Genomic DNA, 12,261 nt, shown 5'->3' on the forward strand with positions numbered 1-12,261 from the left:
TGTAGTTATTTCTGTTGGTAAATCAAGGGCCACCTAGCCCACCTTTAGTCCCGTCTTGTCACTAACCTCCAAACTGGACAACTCTTCTATTGCTTCCATGAGCATTGTTTTTTTCCTATGTGAATGTGTTACATCCCTTTAAAAAGTCCCCATTATGAACCGCTCTCTGTCCGTCTCTCTGCTTGCTGTCTCTTGTCCCCACTCAAAGATGGCCTTCACCTCACCCCCAGCAAGTCTCTTGTGTGAGATCTGCCGTGTGGTGTGATCTCTGAGACCCCATCCACCAACGTACTCTTCCAGCTGCTAAACCCCAACAATTTCAGACACAGAATGACAATTAATTTTGATTTATAACCTTTTCTGGTATTTTGGTTTATGTTTAGTTTGTATAAGCATATATCGCTTTGGCTAATCCATCTGGACCGTGGTCAAGGTTATGGAAATCCTAGGTGTGTTGCCAAAGTAGGCATGACTGTTGTAAGTAGCAGCCTGGGGAGTATCTAGGTAGATACAAAATGGATTCCGGATAAGACATCACCTTATGTGAGAGCCAAAATTATGTTTTAAGTTTTAATTACTGTGCCTAAGAGATCTGTAATAGAAAAATAGCTCCTTGCCCAAGGTCAGATACTTCCTGAGGGGCTGGAAGCTGCTGTTTGTATAATATAACAAGCTCCATATTTCTTCTTCCCTAAGCAAGTTTGGGTGACCAAACTGCACCAGATGCCTTTGGTGACATGTAGGTGGGAATTATGGAGGCAGAAAGTACATTAGGATGTATGCTTGCCCTTGACTGGATAAGGCTGGATATATATAGCCTTGTGGGTTTGCCTTTATAAGCACCTGGCTAATGTAGTTTGTGGTCATTCTCTGGCAACCCCAGGTATGTATCTAGCCTGGGTACAACTTTCCGGCCGGAATTTAATAAAGCTTGCTTTAAACTTGGCTCAAAAGTTGTTGTGGTAGGTTTTCTTGCCTGGTGGGATTAACACTTAGTCATTTCTATCTAAAACTGTAATTTCACAAGTTCGGGTCTCTGAATAGTCCAGTTTGATCCTTTGTGTTTATGAAGAATGTCCTCCCACTCAACATTGTTGATATCAATAAACATCTCGCTGAGATGTAAATTTCTCTCTCAGGCCCATGGGGCCATAAGAAAGTTAAAAAATATATAAAAGTGAGTTTATAACATAAAACAGAGTCTCTGGCACATGGCCAGACATATATTTACCTAGTCAAAGTGTTAAGCTATTGTAGAGGGGATACATTTGATAAAGAAAGATGGGGACAAAACCATAAGAGTGTGAAGCCAAGTCAGAGTAGGTCTGAATGTATCACATGCAAAGATAATATACTTAATGCTAAAAATTGACAAGATATTCCTGTGGATATAGACTGACAAGGTTGCATGTTGACTCATTTATGTTTTTGTTAACTTTGTTAAGCTTTAGCTATTTGGAGAAACTGAGTCATGTAAGAATTGTGATAAAAATTAAATGTACACCTTTTTGTTTTCATGGATGTCTCTGTATGAGAAGCAATCTTACTCTTCTCTCCTTTAACTGTATCCTCTGTGCTTAAATCGAACCATAAACAGATCTGTTAAATTGATTTAGAGTTTGCTAAAGTATACTACAAAGAAATCAGAAGACGGAGGTGCCCAGATTCCCTGTGAAATATGAATCCAAATAATAAGTGGCCCTTGTAGAATATATATATATTGAATACAGCCTTCCAACCCCGTAAAAGGGCCAACTCTACCAACTGACAAGAAAGAGAGGGGGTTATGTGCCTACTTGAAAGAAGGGTTCTGCTACTATGCTAATAAGCCAAGAATGGTTTGAAGCATGGTGGAACCGCTAAGGGAAAGTGTAGCCAACAGAAAAGAAGCCCTAGAGCTCTGGGTATTTTGGAATAGCTGATGGATTTTAAAACTTTTCTAATGTCTCTAACAGAGCTCTTCCTTCTGGTTACACTAGGACTGTGGTTCTAGCCCCAGAGTCAGTTTGGTGATAAAACAGGAGGAGACTGAGTATTCAGTTAGTTCCCTATGGCACACAATTTTAAATTGAGGCTTTATAAAAGATGGTGAATGCCTTTAACAGGTGGGAATGATGTAGAAGAAACTCCAAGTGCTTGATGCATTTACCAATAGATTTGTATAGGAGACATTAAATCACACAATGTAGAGTTTAGATGAGGGAGAGCCGTCTGGTGCACAGGGAGGTCAGAAGAGGGAGTCGGCTCCCCTGGAAAGGAAAATCCAGTAAAATGCTTTATTAGAAAATTCCAGTGTGATATCTAATACCTAGTATGTTAATTTAAATGAAAATAAAATGCAAGTTGCTTTTGAGCCATTCGTTTTTATAAGTAACTCCAACAAAGTCATGGGTCTGCTGAGCTAGACTTGAGTGGAATTGTTTCTCTGACCCAGCACTGTTGCCTTTCCTGGGGTGACTAAGAGTCACAGGGCAGTGTTCCGAGCTTACTGCCGTTCTCTGTCGTCACCATTACTACTGCATTATTGCTGCTGTTTTTAGTGTGCCGTGGATGCCACACCACATACCCATCTTGCTGCACCCCCTACCCCAGACTGCCATCCTTATTCTGCCCTTGTTCAGAATCCAGGCACCTGAGTGACCAAGGAGGCAAAGCTTGATGCTCTGACTGAGGTGCAAGGTTATATTTCTCCACAAACATACACCCTGAGCCAACAACCAGTCTTTCACTTGTTCTTTGGTAATTTCTTACACCTTATTCATACTTCTATCCCTCCTGCCTACCCTTCCAGAAGTCTTATTTTCCTCTCAATTTTATCTCCTCCTGCCCTTTTTATAACCCACTGACGGTTGAAGTTGACTAGGTGACAGGGTGTGGGCACTGTTATATCAGGGCTGGGGCGAGACTTCAGGCAGCAGAGTTGTTGGGCATCCTTGGATGCCAACCTAGCTGAAAAGAGCTGTTCACTCATTCAGGAGACTCTGGACACACGACTTTTTCTTCTGGTCTCATATACATGTGCACGAACATATGCATGTGCACACATGCAGGTATAGTTACACCTACATCACCCCTCACATGCACACACAGAAACCATAGAGAGCCTCATTCATATTTCAAAACTGTTACCAGCATTCTCCTTGAAATCAGGAAGAAGAATAAAGAGAAACTCACAGATGGGAGAAAACGCTTACACATCATGAACTCTGTAAATTCTCAGGCTAGGACATTGCTTCGCTGGGAAAGTGTTCGCCATGTGAGCGCGAGGAGCCAAGTCTAATCCTCAGAACTCATGTGAAAAGCCAGGCATGCTAGTGCATGTTATAATTCAAGACCTGGGAAGGCAGAGACAGGAGGATCCCTGGGGCAGTCTGGCTGGCCAGCTCATTTTCTATAACAAGCTCCAGGTTCATAAAAGATGTTGGACATTCATTAAGTTTCCTATTGCTGTGATAAATTACTCCAACAACAACAGTTTAGGGAGACAGAGTCTATTTAGCTTGTGATTTCATGTTATAGTCCATTACTGTAGGAACTTGAAACAACTGGTCATAGACCGGAACAGAGAGCATACCTATGCCTGTTCACTCACACACAGATCAGAATCCTCTTACTTAAAAAAAAAAAATCATTGTGGATGTGCTCCATAGGCCTCCCGCTTAATTGCCTGGAGATCCTGTTAGCTGACAACCAAACATAACCATCGCACATACAACAGAATATTTTCCCCATTAATTAATTAATTTGTTCATTTTACATCCCAATTGCGCCCCTCTCCTCCCATCATCCCCTTCACACATTCCTTCCCTCTATGTCCCCTCTCCTTCTCCTCTGAAAAGTGGAAGACCCTCCTGGGTACCCACTCTCCCTGGCACATCTAGTCACTGCAAGACTGAACACATCCTTTCCCTCTGTGGCCAGATATGATAGTCCAGCTAGGAGAACAGGATCCACAAGCAGGCAACAGAGTCAGGGACCCCCACCTCCAATGCCATGTTCCAAGCAGGCAACAGAGTCAGGGACCCCCACCTCCAATGCCATGTTCCAAGCAGGCAACAGAGTCAGGGACCCCCACCTCCAATGCCATGTTCCAAGCAGGCAACAGAGTCAGGGACCCCCACCTCCAATGCCATGTTCCAAGCAGGCAACAGAGTCAGGGACCCCCACCTCCAATGCCATGTTCCAAGCAGGCAACAGAGTCAGGGACCCCCACCTCCAATGCCATGTTCCAGTTGTTAGGACATCCTCATGAAGACCAAACTGCATATCTGTTACATGTGTGCTACATATGTGCATGCACAAGGGTGGGGGTGGGGTCGGTCCAGCCCACATTGGAATATTATTTAGGGATGAATAAGAAAAAAAGTATGATAGACCCACAATATATAACAGTTTCCAGAATGTCCTTGCTGGGGCCAGGAATGACAGAAGGGAATTCTGTGTCCTAGTTCTTTCCTGTTCTTCACCCTTGTCTGTAAACTGTGAGGACATATCTGAGACTCAGAGATGCCCAATGCCTCGTGGGTGGGCCATCTGGACTGACTAGCTCACCCTCTCCTTATGTCCCTCTCCAGCTTCCGCCATAGGTCCTTTAAAAGGCCCCTACCTAGAAGTCCAACAGCACCCTATTTCAGGAGATCCCTCCTGCTACACAGTAGTGCCACCATCACTGTCTCTTAAGCTCCGTTGTGTGACTCAGACCTCATTTTAAAAGGTGTAGCATGGTGGCAAGCCAAGTGCTGAGGAGTCAGAGACAGGAGGATTCCTGTGGTGTGCTGGTCAGTCATTCCTAGCTAAGGTAAAAATGCAAAATACAAGATAGACACCAAGGAAGGCACCTGAGGCTGGCTTTTTAACACACACATACACACACACACACACACACACACACACACACACACACACACACGAGAGAGAGAGAGGACAAATGAGGAAACAGCTACAGTTAAGATCTTCATGTTCACAGAGGAAGGAATTGGCAGACACGGATTTTAGGCCAAGTTCAGTCACCCTGCAGGGTCATTTTGGCAGCAGGTGTTACAGAAAGATGACACATCATTTTCCAGCGCAGGGCATAGCAGATTTCTTGCAGATCCAGTATCTTGCAACTGTACACGGGACATCATTCCAGCCATCGTTTCTGAATTCTGCACAGTCTTCTTCCTGTTCATTGTTGGGCTCTCCTTGGTTCCAATATTTCATGAAACTGCAAAACCAATTGTGGTGGTTTGAATGCCAGTGGCTCCCATAGGCTCATATATTTGAATGTTTGGTCCCAGTAGGTGCAACTGTTTGGGAAGGACTAGGAGGTGTGGAATTATTGGAGGAGGTGTGTTACAGGGGGTGGGCTTTGCAGTTTTAATAGGCCACATAGTTCTCGCTAGCTCTCTGTCTTGTGCCTGTGGATTAAGATGTGAACTCTCAGCCACTTCTGCCCTTTGCCTGCTTTTCTGCTACCGTGCTCCCTGACATGATGCTCATGAACTCTAACTTCCTGGAACTAAAAGTGCCAATTAACTGTAGTTTACTACGCTGACTATCTAGTGAACACCAGATCCACGGTTTCTGCCTTCCCAGGGCTGAGATTAAAAGCACATGCCAAAACACTCGGCTTTCTTACGTGGGCTCAGGAAATGGACTCAGTTCCTCATGCTTGCCCCTTGTGAGGGTTAGTTTTCACTGTCAACACCACTTAGAGTCACCTGGAAAGACAGCCTTAGAGATTGTCCATGTTGAGTTGGCCCGTGGGTGTGTCTGTGGAGGATTTTCTTAGCTACGGTAAATGACGTGGGAAAGCCTGAACAGCACCACTGCCTAGGCAAGGGGCCCTGAATTGTGGGAGAGTGGAGAAATCCTGTGAGTGAGTGAGCACGGAGGCAGCCATTGCTCTTTGTTCTTGACTGTGGCTGTGATATCACCGCCTCACAGTTCCTGGAGCCTCAACTTTCCCACAGTGCCAGTTTGCAACCTGGAAGTATAAAAGCTGAGCTAAACCCTTTTCTCCCATAACTTGCTTCTAACCAGGGTATTTTAAGATAGTAACAGAAATGAAACTGGAACACAATCATGACAAGCAATTTACCAACTCAGCCATTACCCACCCCCTCAACCATGTTTCTATCATTGAAATGGCATGCTTTCGCACCTACCCTTCACATGTGACAGCTGATGTCACCTGCTCTGGAGTTGATGAGGTACCCAAGCCCTATGACCTTGGCTCAGGATCCTTGTAATCTTCCATGATTGGAGGAGGTCATCTTACTGAGGGTACCTTCTTCAAATATAACCAACTGACTCAGATTCCACAGACTTAACCACCTTCGTTCCCAAGGTTTTGTACTTTTAGCCACTATATTCCTATCCAGGGCCAAATGTCAAGAATAGCATCTACACCCCAGAACACCATGGATACTCCATACTGGTCAGTCCTAAGCCTGGAATACAGCTTTAGTTATTCGTTCCCATGGGCACCAGAACAAGAGTTCTCACCTTCAACCCCTACCCCGACCTCACAGCTTTTGACAAGACCATCCTTCTGTGATGCCTATGACATGATGTCTGTTCCTGCACTTGGGATCTGTGAGTATAGCACGTAATGCTTCCATGGCAACAAGAAAATTTACTCACAGTGATGGTTTCTACTAATTGTCAACTTGATGGAATCTAGACTCACCTAGGAGACAAGTGTCTGCCCAGTCTGTGAGAGAGCTTCTGATTGGGTTATAGAGGTAAGAAGATCCAGCCTTAATGCTGACAGCGCTTTTCCTTGGGCTGGGGTCTCAGTTTATAAGAAGAATAAAGTAAAGATCTGGAAAGATCGTGAAACAGATGAAGTGCTCGCTGCATAGGTGTGAGGACCTGTTTGGATCTCCACATCCATCTGGCAGTTGTGTGCTTGCGACCCCAGCGTTGCAGGGTGAGGTACAGAGACAGGAGGTCCCCTGAGCTTGCGGGTCAGCCAGCCTATCTCAATAGCAAACTCCAGGGTCCATGAGAAAGTCTGTCTCAAACTATAAGGTAGAATATGATCTGCAAAGATAATAGAGGTTGGCTTCTGCACCTATGCTCACACATGTGCACATACAGCAACTCCACACATGTATACATGCATTCGCCCCCACACATGTACACACCCACCCAGGCCACACATGTGCACTTGCACCCGCTCCCACACATGTACACACCCACCCAGGCCACACATGACACATGTACACATGCAGTCATTTCCACACATGTACTCATGCACCCACTCCACAATATACACATGCACTCACCCCCAAACATGTACACATGCACCCACCCCCACACATGTAAACATGCACCCAGGCCACACATGTACACATGCACCCACCCTATACATGTACACATGCCACCAATACACACACGTACACATGCACCCATCCTATACATGTACACATGAATCCACCACCACACATATACATATGCACCCACCCCACACATGTGCACATGCTCCCATTCCCACATATGTGAACACCCCACATGTATACACACACATACAACAGAGGAAGTAGGCTGGGTCTGTTTCATTCTGCTTGTTTGTTTTTAAAGCATTCATTTTTCTTCCTGTGCTTTCTGACTACGGACACAGGGTAAAGCTCTTGCCAGCATGCCTTTGCCATCATGGATTGTACCCTAAAACTGTGAGCCAAATTCCTTACATTGATTTTTATTAGCTAAACTATCAGAATAAACTATCACATAGATTTTATGTTAATACACCACATTTGAATGACTCCTGTAGGCTGCAGATCCCGCCTCCATCTCTGACTGTGGATTTCCCTGCACTTGGCATCTTATCAGCATGTGGTTATGAAGAGCTCCTTCCTCCCTGGGTAAATGTCTTTTATGCCTAGAAGGCTGGGGTATGGAGACACATCTAAGGAAGAACTCTAGCCAGCATTTGCTAATGCCACCTATTGTGGTTTGAGTGTGGTATGTTTTCTATAAACTCTGTGTTTGAATATCTGGTTCCTAGCTGGTACCATTTGAGAAGGCTGTGGAACCTTTAGACCCTGGAGAAAGCAGACCACTGTGGTGGACCTTAATCTTTATAGCCTGGCACACTTGTTTCCTTTCTGCTTCCTGGCTGCTGTTGCCATGTGACCCACTACCTCAGCTTCTGCTGCCAGGCCATTCCCACCATGAAGAACTATGTCCTCTGGATCTGTGAACCAGGTGAATAACGTCTTCCTTAAGTCATCTTTATCACAGCAACAGAAGTAACACACCACCCAACGCCGAAGGCTGCTCCCTCTCCCCTGGATCTACCTGAACAGCAGATGTGAGCCATCCACCCAGTGCCATATGCCTTCATGCTTCAGGTCTGACAGGCCCATCCAGGCATAGCCTTTCTCTTTAGAAGTCTGTTGCAGGAAGCTCTGGAGGGGCAGAGAAGCCGTCAGGAGGAGGCTATGTACCTTGTACTCCATCTATTGCTCTTTTGCCCTAACTCTTAGCAGGAAGTTCTGCTTGCAGTCTGATATTCAGCTTTCCAGGGTATCACAAGGTCTCATGGCTTCTACATCTATATCCTGTTTGCTCGGAACCTCCTCTCATGACACATGTTCATATTACCTGTCTGTCTGCCTTATGAGGAGTGCTGAGTATGGCCGGATGGATCAATTCACCACTGGGTACAAATGCTCAAGCCAGATTGTACCAGTTTTTCATTTTTGACCATACCCTGGACCTCCTTTGAGTTCTGCACTAAGGGATGTCCCATTGGTAACTTGAATTTCAGGATGTCAACATTTACATAAGGGAAATGGACAAATGCTAGATATTGGACTTAAAAAGAATAAAGAAAGTCATTCAGTGCTCTCCAGTGTGCCGACGGAAACCATTTACATTTTTGTGTTAACCTAAGGCACTGACTCATGTTCATATGCCATATAACGGTGGGGGGGGGGTGGAACTTGGAAGTTTTTTATTTCTACTCTTCTCTTTTTATGTGGAGCAAGTAGCGCTCACCCACAACCCAACTAGCAGACTGTGTCTCCTTGGATGCCTATGACCAGGTATACGACCCAGAACAGTTGGGACCCCTCCAGCTGTACCTGCTCATCATCACTTTTGATGACCACTAGTTGAGCACCCAGTTCTCTGCAGGCAGTGACAGAGTCATTCCAGTTCTGTTGGAACTTGGAGAAGAAATAACAGTTCCCTTGGAAGAGTGTCCAGTCCCAGGGGCAGGGGCGGCACAGGTGGTCTGTTGGGAGAGGTGGATCAAGATGGTCATGTACTTGGATACCCATATTTCTGTGCCTGGCCAGTCCTCAACCCCAGCAGTGGTTCCTGAGACATGGCATGCCAGGAGGTCATTGCTTTCTCTACTCCCTGAGGGGGTACCTCATCCCACAAGCATCCAGAAGTCTTGTCCCATCTCCTTAAGAATGGAAGAAGTGTGAGCTTAGAGTTCCAAACAGATCTTTGCAGTTTGGTTGAGTGTCAATCACATGCACAGTTCTCTACGAATAGCAACTTTTATTAACTAATTAATTAATTAATTAGTGTGTGTGTGTGTGTGTGTGTGGTTATGCCCATACCATAACACATATGTGGAGGTCACATAATAACTTGAGAGAGTAGGTTCTCCCCTTGCATCTTGGGAGTCACAGGAAGCTAACTTAGATCTTAAGGCTGGATCGCAAGTAGTTGTAACTGCTGATCAATCCTGCCACCCCCCCCATTGTTACATTTACATAAAGTGAACAAATCGAATGAGAAAAAGTGGAGGCTCAGAGCTGGGTAGTAGCTGAAGCCAACCCATGTAACACAGAGATTTTCCGCTGGGTCCCTAGGGCTCTTGCTTCCTAGTCACTCACGTATTTGAGGCTTCAGATGGTTTATGTCTTGGTACACCTTCTCCTTCTTTGCCCGTTCTTGTTCCTGGGAGTAGGCAACATTAGAGACTGTGACAAGAAAATAAATTTGTACTTATTAAACATCTTTTTGTATGCAATGGCCTGAACTTGCCCACCAGGGGCACTAAAAAAAAAAAAAAAAAAAAAAAAAAACCCAAATATTATGTTTAGTACCTCTTTTCAAAAACTGTAGGTGGGTGTGCATACACACGTATGTTTGTGACTATGAGTGGGCTGTCGCATACTGGAGGAGTCAAGGGATAGGTGGCTTTAGGTGTCAGTCCTCACCTTTCACTGTGTTTGATATAGAGTTTCTTGTCCACCATTGTATATGCCAGACTAGCCGGCCTGCAAGCTTCCAGGATTCTCTTGTCTCTGCAGCCCATGTCTCAATAGCTAGGGTTACAGAAACATGCCTACCAACTCCTGCTTCACATACGTTTTGGGATCCAAACTCAGGTCCTCATGTTTCTTTGACAAATGATTATCCAGTGAGCCATCTATCTAGATGCTGGTTCAATACCTCTTGAAGATGAAGAAATCTGATACTCAGAGAAAACTGAATGGTCAAGGCAAGAAGAGCCAGGACCCTCCTCTATACCAGCAGTGGTGGGGAGGGCCCTAAGAATGTTCTCAAAGTTCCTAACCTTTAGACTATCTCTCTCATGAGCCTTGGTACCCAGCTGAAGGATCTTACCAGGGAGCCCCCAACCCTCAGACCTGCCTGACCTTTGACAAGGACAGCCAGCAGGAGAATAGCACTGAGTGTGAGGAAGAACAGCTGCAGCACCAAGGGGCCAAGACCATGGCACAGTTGCCCTGCAGAAGAGAAGGTGAAAGTTTATCACAGCAGTGTCTCTGACCTATGTGATCCACAGACACCAGCATCCTCTTTTCAGAGCTACAGCTCCCACTTCCCTGGGGCCCATTTTTGCTTGTATTCCAACCTTCATTTTTCTACGACTCAAGATTCTTTCCTGACTTAACAATTCCATAATTTTATAGCCCAGTCTTTATTTCTTTATTCTTCTTGAGACCCAAGATTACAAAATCCCAATGTCTATGTCTCTCAAACCCTAGTACTTACATTCCTTTCCACAATCTCTGAGGAACATCTTAGCATGTTCTTCTTCAGAACCCAGGACTTGACCACTCTAGGTTTTTAACCTTCATCACCCCAAGACCCAGGAGTCCAGAGCCTCATAGTCCACCTTTCCATAGTCCAGGAGGATGAACATCTCCAGAATACAGTTCAGTCCTTCTAGACTCAATCACCTTAGAACTTAAGAGCCCAGCTTTTCATCCTTGACTATTTCAGGGCCTGTTTTGAACCTCTGTCTCTCTAAGACCCAGGAGTTCAGTCTCCCAGATGTGGCCACCCAAGGACCCAGAACTCTAAGCACTCAACTCCTACTTAAGAATGCCAGGAATATAAACACATAATCTCTGCTTAGTAGAGATGAGGAGTCTAACTGTAGCATCTACTTCTATAGGACCCAGGAGTCTAGCTCTCAGAGTACATATCCTAAGGATCCAAGAGCCTGTCATCAGTTTCCTGCATTGAACAGTGGAGTCCAGATTTCAGCCCCCAACTCCACAGCGCCCCCCAGTGTTCTCTTCCTTAAGACGTTAGTGCTGTCCTCAGCCTCCAGTCACAGGACCAAGGATCCAGGCCCTTGCCTCCATCCTTCAGAAGACCCAGAGGTCTAGTCTCCATCCTTTTCTTTCCTCGCTCTTCTAGACCCAGGCTTTTATCTTACCCTTACCCCTCTCCAGGACAGAGACAACCGAGGAAACCTGCCCTTCCCCAATCCTTTTACCTGCAGCTTTCTTGAGGACATAGGGTGATTGAAATCTGAAGGCTCTGAGGGAGTATCTGGTGCCGCTGGTTATCAGATGTTCCTCATCTGAATAGACAGAATGTCAGCCCGATGATTGGCAAACAGAGACACACGCTGGCTTCACTGAAACCCCTCTCCAAGTCCCTAGAATCCAAGCCCAGTCTTACCCAGGGAGCCCAGATGCTGTATTCTGCTTTCCTCAAAGTCACTCATCTTTCCCTGCTGTCCCCCGGTGCCAGAGGCTGCTAAGGACAATGGCATCTATTCGACACCCACCGTTGCTCACTCCTTGAATTTATTCTGAGTCAGGAAGCAAAACAAGGAACTGTAAGATGTCTAAGGAAGATGACAGAGGGAAGTGGTAGAGCCTCTGACACACCATTTCACACAACCAGCATTCCTGGAATGGATGGGCATGGAAAGGTTCTACTGTTCCCAGAAACATGGTCCTCTCCGATCTGGTAATTTTGCTGTCTTGATCTGAAGGTGTCATCCTTTCAGTCCATTTCTGCTGACTTGACAGAGGCTGTTTGGGA

At 45.4% G+C, this 12,261-nt stretch overlaps 1 protein-coding gene across 1 annotated transcript; it reads right to left on the reverse strand.

Annotated features, from left to right (window-relative positions):
* Positions 1-5,055: 5,055 nt before the first annotated feature.
* Positions 5,056-11,986, reverse strand: LOC308439299 (CD209 antigen-like protein C; the record flags this gene model as incomplete). The annotated part of the gene is made up of 8 exons (XM_080941027.1): positions 5,056-5,206; positions 8,290-8,399; positions 9,078-9,229; positions 9,846-9,932; positions 10,059-10,107; positions 10,582-10,703; positions 11,705-11,791; positions 11,893-11,986. The coding sequence occupies 8 exons, from the start codon at positions 11,984-11,986 to the stop codon at positions 5,056-5,058; spliced, it is 852 nt and encodes a 283-aa protein (XP_080797153.1).
* Between the last annotated feature and the right edge of the window lie 275 nt (positions 11,987-12,261).

Source organism: Micromys minutus, assembly GCF_963924665.1.
Source record: "Micromys minutus genome assembly, chromosome: 29".
NCBI lineage: Eukaryota > Metazoa > Chordata > Mammalia > Rodentia > Muridae > Micromys > Micromys minutus.